At 35.8% G+C, this 17,798-nt stretch overlaps 1 protein-coding gene across 7 annotated transcripts in view; it reads right to left on the minus strand.

Annotated features, from left to right (window-relative positions):
• Positions 1-1,721: 1,721 nt before the first annotated feature.
• Positions 1,722-17,798, minus strand: part of trim105 (tripartite motif containing 105) — an 83,749-nt gene continuing 67,672 nt past the window's right edge. For 2 of the 7 annotated variants that reach the window (XM_073921109.1, XM_073921108.1), the window contains 5 exons: positions 12,076-12,171; positions 11,755-11,988; positions 11,418-11,437; positions 9,084-9,190; positions 1,722-3,021 (listed from right to left, as the gene is read on the minus strand). In XM_073921109.1, the coding sequence (XP_073777210.1) occupies positions 2,474-3,021; positions 9,084-9,190; positions 11,418-11,437; positions 11,755-11,988; positions 12,076-12,135 (969 nt within the window). In that variant the 5' untranslated portion in view covers positions 12,136-12,171 and the 3' untranslated portion in view covers positions 1,722-2,473. 7 annotated transcript variants of the gene reach the window in all.

A 17,798-nucleotide genomic window follows, 5' to 3' on the forward strand; every position in this document is an offset into this window, starting at 1 on the left:
AGCCCCATCCTAGCTGTTTTCTGCATCCGGGATGCCACCCCAGGTGCTCTCCCCCCACTGCAGGTCATAAACTAAATGCATTTGTTTATCGGCAGAATTAATAAGATATTGCTGGCAGATACATGGATTTTACTGTGGTGTGCAAATGACATGCGTTTATCATAAAAGGAAACTTTCAAGGTTACTGTGCCTGTGAAACAGAGCGCTTGTTTTTGTCCATTTTAGAGGAAGGAAGAGCTGGACATAAATCAAAACTAAACCTCTTCCTGCCGTCACTAAGCCTTGACACAATGATGGACAGAATGAAGAAATGCAGGCTCGCATTTATCAACCAAAGAGAAAGCGAACATTGACTACTGATGAAGCAGGAATAAGAGGCATTCTTTTTTTTTCTATGATGAAAGGGAAAATGATTGCACAACTCACTGGAAAGAACAGCGTATTTTACTTAGCTTCCATGTAATATCTATAATTACTTTCCACACGTATCTATAAGACAATAATAATGAAAAGAATAATCTGCAATTTGCATGTCACAGAATGTTGCTTTCATTTTTTTGAAGAATTGGATAAATATCTGGGATAATTTTCACCATACAGAATAGATTTCACATGTATTTTAATACAGTTCTAATTCACTCACTTCACCTTAGCAGGGGCGGATTTAGCCATGGGGCAAAAGTCCTGAAATGCACCCTTTCTTATATTTTATGTCTATTTATTTTGCTGTTTGTTTCAATATCACTTAATTTTGAATTCACAACTAAAGATTAAATATTGATTTTTTTCTTTTTTAATTTGACTGCCAGACTGTTCCATGATTGGGGGAGGTGGATATTTTATTTTATAATATTAACATTACATAACATTACATTATTATAATAACATATGTTAGTGTGTATTAAATAATGTTTAATTTTGTAAAAATGTATGTTTGACTCTTAGTATACAAAATATGATACAAAACGATCTTATAGTTTATAGCAGGGGTCTCAAATGCCCCCTCTTCCTTTCTCCGGCTTGCAACTTGAAAATATCACGAGATTTTTTTCATCACATTTCTATACATAATAGTTTTAATAACTCATTTCTAATAACGAATTTATTTTAACTTCGGGGGGAATTTATTTTACTATATATTAATAAATAAATTTGTTATTGTTTTAAAGTAGCTTACTATAGTAGTTACAAGTTCTATTGGATTGCAGCTCCTGGGGTAATTACATTATATTAAAGACACAGCAATAGCATCAGATGAAGCAGATTGATTTTATAATACTAGGTTAAACTTTCTGGCACATTTACAGCACTGACATACATAAAAAAAAAAAAATTAAACAAAGAAAAGACTTGGGTATATTGGTGTGTTTGCGACATTGCATGCAATGTTTCTGTATTTATAAACACCTCAGAGTATATTGGTGCTTACGAGTCACTGTCTGGCATTGTTATTTTGGGGGTCGCAGGCTGAAAAGTTTGGGAACCCCTGCTGTAGACAATCGGGGAAAATAATTGTTTAAAGGGGCTAATAATTTTGTCCCTTAAATGGGTTTTTAAAAGTAGCCGAAATAAAACAAAAAAGACTTTCTCCAGAAGAAAAAAATATTATCAGACATACTTTCAAAATTTTCTTGCACTGTTAAACATCATTTAGGAAAAAAAAAATGTAAAGAGGGGCTAATAATTCTGACTTCAACTGTATATATATATATATATACATATTTATTTCTTTTTTTTATTTTTTATTTTTCTTCGTTGTAGTTTTACAAAAGAAAGACATTGAGAAGGACAATTGCCAGTAAATTCACTATAGTTACTCTTTGCTGTTCTTATGCTATCTGTAAACTTTTGGTTAAGCAACAATTTATTGGAACAGAATAATAATAAATATTATTATGCCTATTATTAAATTGTAGTATTTTTGTAGCAATTTAAACTACCCTTTCTAAAAGGAGCTTTGACTGCATATACTCTAAGGAGGATTTTTAAGTGCATCAATTACATCAGGTTTCCCCTTTTCTGTTGTGTTTGAATGTTAAAGCGGCCCTCTTATGAATTGTCAGTCATTGATATGGCCCCCAGCCAATTTGAGTTTGAGATCCCTGGTTTATAGGCATAACATTTACTTCTAGATATTTATTGTTGGCCCCTAGATTTCCTGGAGCCCTTAAATGCTTACTGGTTAAATCCGCCCCTGCACCTTAGTCCCTGATTTATCAGAGGTCGCCACAGTGATGAACCCCCAATTACCTGCCCTTCCAGCCATATCAAAATCTAAATTTCAGCATTGAAAAATTCCTGGAGTACAGTAAATAATGAAATGAAGCAAATGCGGCACTGATACTACTGTTCTACACCAATCTACACCAGACAAAAGAATAAATTAGGAATGATGATAAATGTAAAACAGTAAAAACCACTGGTCATCATAGCTGGATATAGACATATAGATGGCTTTTTACATGTCAGATTGTCACTCAAAAGGGAAGTGGAGGATGCGGATGGCTTGGGCTTTTTGGCCGTGTTCACTGACGCATGTGCTGAAAAAGGGGAAGACTTTTCCTCTCGGCCCACTGGAGAAGGAATACAGCAGTGTCATGTTATCTGCATTATAAAAGGACACTTTACTTTCCTCGCAATCCAGGAAAATGCCAATCCTGCAAGGTGAGGTTATCACGGTCAGCCGCGTCCATGGCTGAGTGCCAGCTGAGTACTGGTTGGCATCACGCAGCCGCAGGGTCCAGTAGCCATTATCAGGACACAGTTTGACTCTGACCTGACGATTCACAGATTCCAGAGCAACACCCAGATCCCATTTAGGATTGTTACTAACATCCACTTCCCAGTAATGGCTGCCTGACTGAAAGCCCTCTGTTGCAAGAATGTTGACGCATTGGAGGAAGCGTTTGGTATCGCACAGGTAACTAGTCATTTGGTTGCTCTCAATCACTTGGGTTTTGTTCCTGGAAAGCTGTAGGCTGGGATGAGCCGTGTCCTCATCAAATATCAATGGAGATGGGCCTGGGAATACAAGGCATGTTATTATAAACGGCACTGATTACAAAACATTTATGGCTGGGAATTTTCGTTTTATTTAGGTGCTGGAATCATTTGAAGGGATTTTCATGACATTCAGATTTGTTAATAGTTCTTGATTGCCTGTATTCTTCTGCTCAAGCGAGTATACAGTAAGACGATTCAGCCAACAAATAGCTCATCTTACCTTTTTTTGGTTGATTAAATGTAACAAAGCAAAACTATTGTGAGCAAATGACTCCCTTTGCTGTGTACTAACCAGGATATAAAGTCCTGTTTAAAAAGGTAATCAGAGGTTTTTGTCCTAAACACTTCCAACTGCTGGGTAGGTATCACATGCATTTGTCAATTCGATCTCAAGTGGATGAAATATGAGTATAAACAAAGTCTGAAATGCTCACATGGTCACGCAGACACACACAAAATCTGTCTGCCCACTCACCTTAATTCTAAACATTGCACGATGCCATGAAGCACCCTAGCCAAACTGATTTTAAAGTCTAAACTTTAGTTTGAAGGAGAAAAAAAAAAGTTAAAACCATAATGTTCATTTATCGGTCTTGATTCAAAGGCACATTGTTCTGCATAATTTATTTATTATCAGAGCATAAATGGAAGCTGCCTGCTGCTCTCTGTAATTTAGCTTTTCCCATTCACTTTATTACTGGTACTATTTAAACTGTATAGAGAATGCATTTTTTGATGGATCAGAAAAAGACTATAGATACCACCTGAGAGCATCAGATTCTTGTTTGTTGTTATTTTTTTAAATAATAATTTTTGTATATCATTTTAATTTTCACTAATATCCACAGAAGAAGAGAACAATTAATTTATCCCACATAAATAAAAAAGGTGAATATGTGAACAAAAACATGTATTCTGTCAAATTAGTTTTAAAAATATTAATTGTATTATGCATTTAAAGGGATGGTCCAAGAGTGTATTTTTAAGGCTTGGTTGTGTTTACAAGATGCAAAGCAATGCGTGTACATGCGTCATTTGTTAAAACAATAAATAAATAAATACTAACAAGAAAACGACTGTCGTATTTCCTAGTTACTTCAAAAGGCCCACACTTAAGAGGCGGTGTGTGATTGGTTAGCTATCATAATGTTCTGTGATTCGCGGATCAGCTTAATGTCACCGGGAAAAGAGTCACGCTTACTGTCAGTCAGAGTAGCTGTTAGCTGCATCAGTTTGAGCCCAAATTAAAGAGAAACTGAAGAAGACACAGCTGAACCTCATGCCTGCTCTGACAAGTGTCTTTCACATATATTCAAAATAAGCATGTGTAAGTAATATAAAGTGTTCACTAGGGATGCACCGAATATTCGGCAACCGAAATTATTCGGCCGAAAATAGTCAAAAAAGCCCTTTCGGTGTTCGGCCGAATAAGTAAAAAGGCCGAATAAATTTTGCCGAACAATGTTTTTAATGCCGCGATCAAAAAGTAACCCGCGTAGAGTGAGAGGCGCGCGCTTTATGCAGCAAACATGTCAGCAGTGTGGAAGCGCTTTAAAGTGTAAGAGAAAGAGGCAAAAACGGCCGTTTGCAGACACTGTTCTGCTGAATTTTCCAAAGGAACGTTCTCTCTCTTCTCGCCCCCTTTGAGCAGATAACAAGAGAGATAAGCTCATCTGTGGCAGACGTCATACATTTACGTGCAGCACTAAAGCGTCTTTTAAACAAAGAGGCTGAAACAGACCACGGAGTGAAAACAGCTAAAAGTGCGCTCTTAGAAGCTGTCAGCGCACTATTTAGTCAGGCGGACTCAGAACACCTTTACTTTTTTCGCCATATAAAATATCATTACTTGGATATGGGGAAAAAGCTGCGCACACGAGAAATGATCCAGGCCGAGTTGGACTTGGGAAAGCCGCTAGGTATTGGAGACGGACGGTCAGGTGATGCACAGCGCAGGAGATGAAAACAGCGCAGAGAGTAACGGGCTCGTACTACAGATGAGCCGCGACTGTTTAGTGCTGCATCTCATGTCATCGATGAGAAGAGGAACCGACTTTCATGCGAGACAGCAGAGAAGCTACTTTTTATAAAGAAGAACCTGCCACTTTTCCTAAAGAAGTAGGCCAAGTAGGCTTATGTCTAGGACAGTTATTCATTTGTTGTCATCCACATTTTTTGCACTATTCAATGCACATTTGTTGTTGTAGACATACAGTTGCATTCTTTCAGCAGTCAGTTATAGGCCTAACATAGGCTATGCAAGAAGGGGGGCTTCAAAGATGGCCAAATAAAAATATTTTTTTTATTTTACAAATTTATTTATTTTAAGTTATATTGTGCTTTGTTTGTAAATTATCTGCTGGAATGTTAAAAAATGTTCAGTGTTAAATAAATATTTTTGAAATTGTATTTTTGTTATTTGATTTATTTCTCTGAAAAGCAACACAAAATAGTAAAAAGCTAATTTTTACTATTTAATTATTGTAATAGTGAAAAAATTGGCAAACTAAATGGAAAAAAAATGCAAAACACCGCATTCGGTATTCGGCCAAGAATTTCATTATTATTCGGCTTCGGCTTCGGCCAAGAATTTCATTTCGGTGCATCCCTAGTGTTCACATATATTTTACGAGTTCATTACTTGAGTTGTAGAAAGCAGGGAAAGCAGCCGCAGAGACACACTGCAGTGCTGGTGAATAATGTGGGTGTTTATAGCAGTTTGATGGATAAATATGAATTTGTAGCTAAATTCTTAACTGTGCCAAACACTATTTTTCGTTGTTTACATCCTTGCTACAACATACTGTTAACGCTAGAAGCTGTGCATGCAGTTGATCAATTTCAACAAATAAAAATACAGTACTTTCAGGTTGTGGCTCACAATCCACAGCTTTGTCTATTATGGTTGGAGCTGCTCCTTCTTTGAGGAGTTTTTAGCTGAATACAGCACTGAACTGGGAGAGATTCTGGAAGCTGTTCTTTGTCAAATGGAAGCTATATCTTTTTTAGATGATTCTCTGGAGCATAATTAAAATTAAATTGTAAGCACTTCTTTCTTTGTGCCGTGTCTTTTGGAAGTCCAAATGCAAAAACAGAACAAGCTCTGTGGAAATAGCAGCGATTGGATGGCATTTTAGGGCAACGCGGTGGCGCAGTGGGTAGCACGTTCGCCTCACAGCAAGAAGGTTGCTGGTTCAATCCTCGGCTGGGTCAATTGGCGTTTCTATGTGGACTTTGCATGCTTTCCCAGTGTTCGTGTGGGTTTCCTCCAGGTGCTCCGGTTTCCTAAACTTTGTTCGCTGTAAGCTAACTCAACGTAAAAGCCAATGTCTCCCTTTGCATTGAATTTTGAGTGTAATTGCATTCATAGATGTTATTTATGTTCACACAGCTACATTACACGTCAACTAAAGTTTAAAATAAAATATAGTAGTGGACCACCCCTTTAAACCAACTTAGCAAGTTCTTAAAGCATCTTTACAAAAGCCTGTCTGTGTATGCTCAGAATTGCCATATTAAATGATTTGTATAACAATTTGCATAAATAAAAGTTTTTGAAAATTGATGCTGCTTCAGGTTTGGTTTCTGTGAATAATGTTAGATGCTAAATATGCTTTTAGAGAGCACATACACTCTTGGAAATAAAGGTACAAGAGCGGTTACTAGCGTGGTACCTTTTCAAAAGATACACATGTACTTAAAGGGTCCATATGGGAATCTAAAAAGCTTATATTTTTACCTAAACATTTTAAGAGGTACACTTTTGCACTTTCTGTGTACTAATATGTGCCCATGATGTATTAATAGGTAGCCTTTAGGTACAAATGTGTAGCTTTTAAAAAGGTACCACCCCAGAGAAAGCTGTCGTACCTTTATTTTTTTTCATTGGTTGATTTTTGATTGCTCTTGTCGTGTCTTGCACAATGTTAATGTGGACAGACCAACAGTTTATAAATGGTATTTGAATATTCCTTACCAGAAACAGTTAGAAGCCTGCTGTTTTTTTTTTTGTTTGTTTTTTATAGATTGGTGAAAAAAGACTAACAAATCAGACTGGAGCCTAATCAGTCTAACCACTCACTCATTAAATTGGCTTGATTTTTCTAATATTCACTGAACAGCAAGTAATTAAACATAACTTTCATCATGTCCCCACTTGATTAACTCCAAGTGTTTTATATAAGGAATAATTTGATGCTTGAGTCACATCAGTGGTTGCACCTGAAGCAGTCATTTTTAAAACCATGATTTGCCTCCTACTTTTACAAGTAAAAGATGTATACAGCAATTAAAGAGTACATTATCCTGTCATTGTTCTGTATAATTTTACACCTTTTTCGAGATTTAAGACAAGTCTTTTATGTCTCCAGAATGTGCCTGTAAAGTTTCAGCTCAAAACACCCATCAGATTATTTATTATACCTTTCAGAATATTGGAATTTTCTGCTCTGAACACAATGTAGCTGTTTTTGTGGCCTGTGCCTTTAATGCTAGTTCTCCCCACCCACCGTTTCCACAAGCCTGTTATAGAGTGCCTAAATCTCCGGCGTCAGATAAACAGCACAGTGACAGACATGAAGGAAGCAGATTTCAAGTAATGTTTGTGAGAAATACTACAGTAAGATCTTTTCCGATGATTATTTGATCTATTTGTTGTGGAGTTAATTCAAGCCTCTCTGCAATGAGTCACACACAATGTCGTTACAAAGTTCACCTACACACACAGCTTTTTGCAAGGCTACTGTGACAGGATACACATTAATATCCACTGCTGTATGGTTATGTTACGTTAATGTACAAAATAAACCTGATTTAAGGTCCACAAACCAGGGATGAAGCGTCTTTTATAATTGTACTGAAACATGGCTGTATAGATAAAGACGGTAAAAATTCTGTAATTAATTACAAAAATGCACTGTTGTAAAACTCATTCTTAATCACATTTGATGATAATTGATGATCACAGAGAGCTGAACAGATCTTTTAATCCTACTTGCTTTGTGCATGTCCTGTCTTGTTGATATGATTATTTGCATTACAACGTAGACATGTTAATAAGTGGCTGTAAATCAATTCGGTGGGCGGGGATACTGCACTCCTACATCACGTTGCGGTGGGCCTCAAAATTGAAGTGATTTGGAATCTATTTTAAAGTCAGGAAATTTTAATTTACATTTTATTGCCTTTATATCACCCCAACATGACTGTGGACACATACCTACACACAGTTCTGTCCAAACAGCTTTCAAAAGATAATTTTCATTATAGGTGCCCTTTAAATGAACCCAAATTATAAAAGGGATAGCTCACCCAAAACTGAAAATTCTGTCATCATTTACTCACCCTTTACTTATTTCAAACCTGTTTGACTTTCTTCTGTTAGACATTAAAGAAGATATTTTGAGGAACGCTGAAAACCTGTAACTATTGAATTCCATAGTACCCATTTTCTCTTACGGTTACAGATTTTCAGCTTTCTTCAAAATATCTTATTTAGTGTTCAACACAATAAAGAAACTCATAAAGGTTTGGAACTACTTGAGGGAGAGTAAATTGAGAAAATTTTGGCGGTAGTTATCCCTTCAAGAGAAATGCATATAAAGATATGAAATGTGGTTTGACTATTGACAAAAACTACATTAGAACAGAGTTTTTTTATATTGATGTACATGCTTGAAAAGTCTAACCGATGGATGTTTCACTTAAATGAACAGGAGAGTTAGACAACTCCAGTTTTTCTTCATTTTCTGAAAAGGGTGTAGCCATAATTTTTTCTAGAAACAAAAACGCTGTTACTGCTGCTTAAACTGTCATCCTAATCTTAGCCTAACAGGAGCACACTACGCTCTTTAATAAATCACTGAATCTTTCACTCCTCCAAGGGGTGTTACTCAGTGTACTGTCACTATGGCAATAACACCATCTGTTACAACGGAAAATAACTATCAGATAGTTTACCAAGTCAATTCCCTCAATACTATGCTTTTTTAAATAACAAACATTTAAAGCACCACGCGGTCACCGCTAATTAAATATATGGTGATTAGTCATAAAGCGGCAAAGTACAATGTATTCATTACCTGGATTCAAATGTTGAAACATTTTTCGCCACACAATGTATTGAAGTGGAGCAATACTTTTGCTTCGGAAGGAATTCAGGTTGATATTCAGCTCTTGCAGAGGTGATCTGGAGTCATAGAGACATTCAGAGTTATGGAGAAATTAGTTCACTGTAAAAAAACACAAGGTGCCACACAATTCCATCATATTGCCCCAACACTAATTAGGATAACTCGTTTTTACAAATTTAAGTGGATTGAACATTAAACAATAAGTTGTTCGAAAGAAAACTTAAGAATTGTGTTGTTTCAACTCACTTTAAATAAATGGTGGTTTGATCAAGCAGCAAAAGTATTTTTTTTGAGTGAACACAAGCCATCACACCATATGATCTAATGTCAATTTAATGCCCTGTTTCTATGTACAATACGTTTTTTAAAGAGTTGAATATTGTAACCAATCACAAAAATGTCTGTATGAGTGAATTTGTGTTTCTCAATTATTGTATTATTTAATGTGAAGACAAACATTTATTTTGGGACAACTGTGATCAATAAAATTTTGTGTAAAAGTATATTTGGTCTTACTACTTCCACTCATTCGATACATTTGTACAGATATGTCATTCATTCATTTTCTTGTCGGCTTAGTCCCTTTATTAATCCGGGGTGACCACAGCAGAATGAACCGCCAACTTAACCAGCAAGTTTTTACGCAGCGGATGCCCTTCCAGCCACAACCCATCTCTGGGAAAAATCCACACACACATTCACTCATACACTATGTCTTATGTACCGCATGTCTTTGGCCTGTGGGGGAAACCGGAGCACCCGGAGGAAACCCACGCAAAGGCAGCGAGAACATGCAAACTCCACACAGAAACACCATCTGAGCCGAGGTTCGATCCAGCGACCCAGCGACCTTCTTGCTGTGAGGCAACAGCACTACCTACTGGGTTTCATTAATTTAAACATTTTTTTTGCTATTATTTGTGAGCCTCGACAGTTTTAATATAGCATTTACATTTAATATGCATATCATTCACTTTAATATCATTCACTCCAATCAATCATTTAGTTTCTTTTTTCCACATTTTAAAACAACAGTTAAATCGTTCAAACAGTTTTTGCTAGTATCATCAATTACTATGGAGAATACAGAAATATGATTTCGCTAAAGCTAGTTTAAAGGGATAGTTCACCCAAAATCAAAAATTCATGTCATTGTTTAATCAACCTTCACTTGTCACAAACCTGTTTGAGATTCTTTAGCCCGTTGACTAATGAGGTTATTTTGAAAAACGCTGAAAAACTGAAACTACTGATTTCCATAGTCTTTGTTATTCCTACTATGGAAGTCAGTGGTTACCAGTTTCTAACATGTTCCAAAATATCTCCTTTTGAGTTCAACAGAAAAAATAGACTCAAAAAGATATAAAACCACTTAAGGGTGAGTAAATACACAACCTGACAAAAGTTGTCACCCATCTAAGTTTTAGGAACAGCAAATAATATTTTTTTTTTGGTATAAGTGGCTATGAAAGGCAAAGGCATTTCACATAAATAATGTACAGTAAAGAATAAAAAGTCATTGGGAAGTAGAAAAATAATTAATATTGTGTTTGACTACCATGAGCTAACTAATTAATAAATCATTAATAAATCATCTGGAATGGCACAGAAAGCATCCTTGCAGGACTCCCAGAGTTCATCAAGATCATTTGAATTCATATTCAATGCCCCCTTACTCATCTTACCCCAGACATGCTCAATAAGGTTCATGTCTGGTGACTGGGCTGGCCAATCCTGGAGCACCTTGACTTTTTTTTGCTTTCAAGAACTTTGATGTGGAGCCTGAAGTATGAGAAGGAGCACTATCCTGCTAAAAGAAATTGCTACCTCCTGTGGTTTATAATATAATGGCCAGCACAAATGTCTTGTTTACTCAGGCTTTTGATGTTGCCATCTACTCTGCAGATCTCTCGCACTCCCCTATATTGAATGTAAACCCAAACCTTGATTTTTCCTTCACCCAACTTGACTGATTTCTTTGAGAATCTTAGATCCATGAGGTTTCCAATAGGTCTTCTCCAGTATTTGTGATGATTAGGAGGCAGTTCAACAGATGATTCATTGGGAAAAAAAAAATCTACCTTCTGCCACTTATCTAAATGATCAACTAAAAGTCAAGTTATTATTTGTTGATCTTACAACTGGGATTGACGACAAGACTTTTGTCAGGCAGTGTAATTAGTCAATTTAAATTTTTTTTAAAGCGAATTCTCCCTAAACATAATGTTTTAAAATAAATAAATAAATATATAAATAAATAAAAGTGTTTTAATTGCTACTTACCTGGAATTTAACTTTGGAAGCTGTACAAGGAGGAAATAGAAGAAGACATGTTATTTTGCTGACTTAACTACAGAAGCCATAAAAAAACAGCAAACCATCTGTCTGATAATTAACAGCACATGCTCAAATCACTGTAGAATTGATTTTTCTACAGTTCTGCTGTAGTGTGAAATATATATGAGACTCTGGCTGCAGCAACACCTCACTAATAACTCACTCTGACAACCAGCACTCTGGTTTCTTGTGTAAATATGACATTAATATTCCAAATATTAGTTCTATGACAAACGGATACGCTCCAGCAGCATTACAAATGGAAAAGAGTCGCTATAATCACCTCTACAAGTACAGATTGGTCTGTGCTGCCGGCGGTCTGTCGTAGTATGTTGATGTTCTTCTCCACGTCTCTGATGGCCACCTGTAGGGCCTCCAGATGTCGCTCCAGACCCTGCAGCATTTCCTCCTGCTCTCTCTTCAGCTCCTCAATCATGGCTTCCTCCTCCACCTGCAGGAAGTGATGCAGGGCCTGGAAGTCGTTGTGCACTCGGCCCTGCAGCTCTGCTCCTGTTTTCTGAAGGGAGGGAAAGGGAGAGAGTTAAATAATCTCAGTTCGCAGGAAGTGTCGCATTGTGATCTTTCTGGATGAACAAAGACCCACTTTTATTTTCTCCATCTTGTCTTTGTCTTTGCGGATCATACTGATGTAGGCGTCTTTCATGGAGCACTGTGATTCCAGACAGTCGTTTAATTCCTTCTTTGAAAAGAGAAATTGGTATACACATACATCGTTTTTACAGTAAATCAAAGCAGCAGTTTTATGATCGTCCACTGTTGTGTTTATTAGGGGTGTAATAGATCACGGTTCGAAACGGATCATAACCCACAGTTCGAAACACACGTAACCCGCAGAGTAATAACTTTTTTGAATTTGTAGGTTAATCCAAAATTTATAACACTCGCAGAGATATCACCTCCTGCATCATTTAAATCACGTGTGTGAAAGCATTTTAGCTTTCCTGTAAAATGTAATGAGGACAGAAAAAGCTATGGTGGTACCTAAATGCTTTCTTAGGTTATTAAAGGTGTTTTCTGTCACTGTTTGCTTAGCCTGCATTAATGCATTCAGTGTACAATTAAACATTTAAAGATCGTGATCTCAAATAAAACCCGTGCAACATGAATGATTAACGATAATGATTTACATATTTATTAATCCTTCGAAGCTCGGCATACAAATCTGTTTCATCAAGAGAGATTCAGTTTTTACACTTTTTTCAGTTAGTTACCAACAATTAAATAACACAGAAGCACTGGGATATCAGTTTATAGTTCAGATATAAACACTGATGTTTATGGTATTATTAAAATGACTGTTTAATGGAACTTGACACTGGTCAATGTTGTAGCAATTATATTGTTTAACCAACAGGTGGCGACAAACAACCATCAAAATGAAGTAACTGAATAAGTTTTCAAAAATGATCCACCTAAAAACATGAAGTTTTATGTGTGAATTGCTCAATCATTAATTGAAAGTAAATATGATCTGTTGTACAAGATCTTAGATTACTTTATTTAGCATTATTAGCAACTGTAGCAAAGACAATTTTTCGTATTGAATATTTTCCTTTTTTTCAGTTGATTCCTTCTTTATTTTTATATTTATTAAAATTACAAGTTCTAAATGATGTTTGTTGAAACCAATGGTTTTTGTAGTAATATTTTGTATAAATGGAAAGCAACTGACATTTGCCTCCTGCCATTTTTGCTTATTCATATCATGCTATGATCCATGACTCAAAAAACTTAAGAGTGATCCGAACCGTGAGATTTGTGATCCGTTACACCACTTAACACACTTCTAGATACAAGTATTCAGCTTAAAGTTATATTAAAAGGCTTAGCAAGGTTAATTAGGCAATGCATTGTGTAATGATGGTTTGTTCTGTAGATCAAAAAATAATAATAATAAAATATTGCTTAAGAGGGCTTATAATATTGACCTTAAAATGTTTTTTTTTTTAATTATTAAAAACTACTTTTATTCTAGCCTAAACCAAACAAACTTTCTGCAGAAAAAAAAAAAACCAAATACTGAAAAAAATAATACTGTAAATATAATTATTTACATTGTTTAACATAATTTGGGAAATATTTGGAAAAGAAAAGAAAATTCACAGGAGGGCTATTTATTTTGACTTCAACTGTACCTAATACAATCTAACAATCTGCTTAATAATAATAATTTTAAAAAAATAGTATGCTTGAAGAGCCATATGATTACACGCTTGGTTGCCTACTGATGCATTACCTCAGTTTCAAACATAAAAAGCCCTTCGCAGGCATTTGGGGAGTGTACGTCACCTTGCAGTGCACATGAATGTGAGCAATATACTGACTGAGGAAAAGAAACTGTTGAAGAAATTCGTTATTTGTATTTTATGTGTACACAAAAGAATTCTCGTAGCTAGATAATATTCCAACTGAAACACATGATCTGTTTTTGAGGAGGTTTTTGGTAGCATTAAAGACTTTAAATTGATCTAGACTTTTGAAGTTTGTAAACCTTGCTGTAAATGGAGGATGGGGAGCAATCAGATTTATCTAAAATATCTTAATTTGTATTCCGAAGACGAACAAAAGTCTCAGGGGTTTGGAATGACATAAAAGTGAGTAATTAATAATGTAATTTTGATTTGGGGTTGAACTAACCCTTTAATTATACAAAGTTTCTAAACAGTACATTTATTAGTTTCTACTAATATTCACAAATTATATAATTATTTAAAAAACTCCCCTGACTTATTTCAACACTATAACCTGAAGATATCTTTTTTCATCCATGTCTTTCATTGATCACTTCTTTTTGTAATACAAATTCCCAGGTCAGAGTTCACCAAACATGAACTTTGCTACGCAGAAAAATTTGTATGAGCTTGCATTTCCTGTCCCGTGTAAGAATGCAAGTCAGATGAATGCAAAATTTAAGTGACCAACCTGTCAGGCAGAAGCAAACCCAATTACACATTCTATTCAATGACAAATGACTAGGCATTTACAAAATCTAATTTTCTAATTTGACAGGCTAAATGCATCTTCGGTATAGAGTCTGTATAGACAGTATCAGCAATACAAGGTTTGTTGTCGAATAATCATGAGATCGTGAGATGGGTTTACAAAAACAAAACAAAAAAGACAGCATTTTATCAGTAAGGATGAAACAGCTTAAAAGAGCCCAAAGTGATATTCAGTAGTCAACAATTGAGGTGGAACATTTGAAAAAACAAACCATATTTCAAAATTGTCCTAAAACAAGGTAATAGTTTTATCAGAACTTTGATGAAAGGTTTTTATCCAGACCAAAACTGAATAAAAGAGAATACAAAGAGAAATCTGTACTAAAATACAAAATGAAAAAAATTCTGTTATGTCTGAGATATAAGATAGAAAGTCAGAGACACCCTCAGCTTCAGTTATGATTCTTTGTGCTGTAATAAGTCATTTGATATCAACATTTCATTTTATGAAGTAATTAACGATTTCTAACCTAATTGATATTGTTTTATCTTCTGACTGCTGTTATTAGTCTCACAATATTTTTTCCAATTTGTGAAAGTCGTGAGAATACTATCATGGAGTTTTTCTTTAGTTTTTTTTTAGCAAATTTTATTTTTTTTTATTTAAAAAATAAATAAATAAAAAATATATATATATTTGTGATACATTTGCACTCTAAGTTTATCCTAACTATACTGACTTGTACTGCCTAGAAACCCGGAAATGCACTGCATTTTCTCACAATTTATAAAAACATCCTGCATTTTCTCACAACACTTGCAAAAAGAACGGAACAAAACGGAAATGTTACAAGACCCAAAAATCTGACGGATTTGACATGACTATTGCCAAATTGCTCAGTGAAGTTGTAGGTGATATTTGAAAGGTGCGTTTTTTGTTTGTGTACTTTAACATTCTGATTGCCTTGTCTTTTTTTTTTTTATTAGCCTTATTAGCCAGAACCTAAATTGCCAGGTCCATCACGTTTAAGGGGCTTTTTAAAATATTTCCATTGCTTTCCATGCTGTTTTAAAGTGCTGTGAGAATATTCAGAGCGTTTTATTAATTAAGACAGAGTGTATGTGTGAGCCCAATGCAGGAGTGCATTAAAGCAATGCAGTTAAACAACAGCATATTGCTCTATTGTTAACCATGACACATTCACTATTGATCCACACAGTGGCAAAAGCTGAACTATTTTGAAACGACCACCACGAGTGTAGGAACAGCTGATGGTGGCCAAAGCAACAACTAACGGCAGAGGATTGTGAGCTCACAAACGCATTTAAATCCATAAAAACATTGGCATGCGTCACATTTTCAACATGGTTTTATATGTGAATTTAAAAAGTTAACCAGATACAGTAAAAGCCACGTGGAGCAGTAACAAGTAACAAAACACAATTAAACATAATTTGCAAGCTAAAGAAAACAAGGAGGAAACCAATTCCTGACAAGCTCTAACGAATTCCCATACATCAATAGTCTTTTCTGATCCTTCCTTTAACAAAAGGTAGACGAATCCCCCATTGTGAGCAAGTAGATTGCTGAAGCACTCGTCAGAAAAATGACAAGAACGCAGCACAAGGCTGGGGCTAAAATGCCAAGGTATTTTTGCAAAAATAAACTTTAACCAATGACTTTTCACAGTCTCATCTTTGGGTAGAGAAAATAGCACCAACTTTCCCTCACACTTCAGAACACATCGTCTTCACGACATGATTCAACCAAGATCTGCTGCAGTGTCTGTCTTCTTTTTCTTTCTACAGTGTTTTTGGGCAGGGCCAGGGGTTTCAATTTTCCCTGGTCTGCGCGCGCAACAATTGGGCAGAGTTCTATATTGATGTCACACCTACCACTCTGAGTTTACTCTTTTATAGATGAATCAATAGTTTTTAACACACACTTTCATATTTAAGCCGTAGTCTGATATTTTACTTCAGTTAGAGCGGTTACACACTGCATGGAAGAGGTCCATAATAAGGACTCTTTAAAAATGTGTTTGCGTTGTGAAGATTTGCTGTCAAACAGAAAAGATATTTTCTTAATTTACTGGCGTTTTTTGTATTTTCTTAAATTGCAGCACATTAAGCTCTCCCGTCCACCATACTTGTGTATTGTGCATGAAATGTGCTATACAAATAAACCTGCGTTGCCTTATGCTCAAGTTGGCCAAGGGATTTTTCTGCACTATTTAACAGAAAGCTGCTTGGTGTGAAAGTGACTTCCAAGTGAGCTGTGCTTCACACATCAATAAACCAATGACAAAACACAATGGGTCTTTCGCCTGAGAAAGTTTGCTAATGTGACCACGCCTAGGCAGCCGTTCTTCTACAGAATAACTTGTAAAGGTGGCCAGAAGAATGCTAACAGAAAGTCTCCAGTCTCATGGCTGCTTTGTAAAGCTTAAGGCCCAATCATCAAACACGATTAAACCTTATCGCATAAAAACATAAAGTTAAAGACATCTCAAATCCTTTATCATGAACAGTAGTAAAATAAACACAATACTTGGCAATAAAGCATAGACCAAAATCAAATACAAAGTTCATTTGGTGTGTTGAAATCCACAAGTCATATGACAAAACCATATTGTAGAATTTTTTTAACAAACATGTGACTGTTCAGACTTTTGTATTTAAACAAATGAGGATGTGAATGTTTAATAAAAAAAAACAGAACTTGTCAATTAATGTTGAAACTGCTGAAATGTTCAATATTTCCCAAAAGCAGCAAAGTTAAAAGTGAAAGAGTGCTTATCATGCAGGTCATGAGATACTATTACAACATACATGAAAATAGTTTAAATTACTGGTAAAGTAAATTTAGGGGTATTTACTGTTCTTATTGTATGAAAGAGGCTAGTGAAAAGACAACCCACCTCCAGATACTTAACCGATGCAGGCGAGGAGCTGGCCCTAACCTTCTCCACCAGATTAGCAACTAAATAGTTGGTCTGAAAGCAGCATTTGTTGGGAAACTCTTGTCTGCACTGAGGGCAGGTTACAGGACTCCTGACACTTTTCCAATAGGACACAATGCATCTCCTGCAGAAGTGATGCATGCAACCCAGCATCACTGGCTCCTTGAAGAGCTCAAAGCAGATGGCACATGTCAGATCTTCTCGGAGACTCGTCTTACTCTTGCTGGTCGCCATATGGAGCAGATCTCTTGCTGTTAGTTTCACTTCCACTTAAGCTCCTAGTATAATGAAAATGAAAAGTCATCCCCTGTCCTCATTTTTAAAGGGACAGTTCTCTCTAAATAAAAAAATATCTTCATTTAGTCTTCCTTTACTTGTTTCAAGCCTGTTTGTGTTTTTTT

This window comes from Danio rerio, chromosome 14 (assembly GCF_049306965.1).
Source record: "Danio rerio strain Tuebingen ecotype United States chromosome 14, GRCz12tu, whole genome shotgun sequence".
NCBI lineage: Eukaryota > Metazoa > Chordata > Actinopteri > Cypriniformes > Danionidae > Danio > Danio rerio.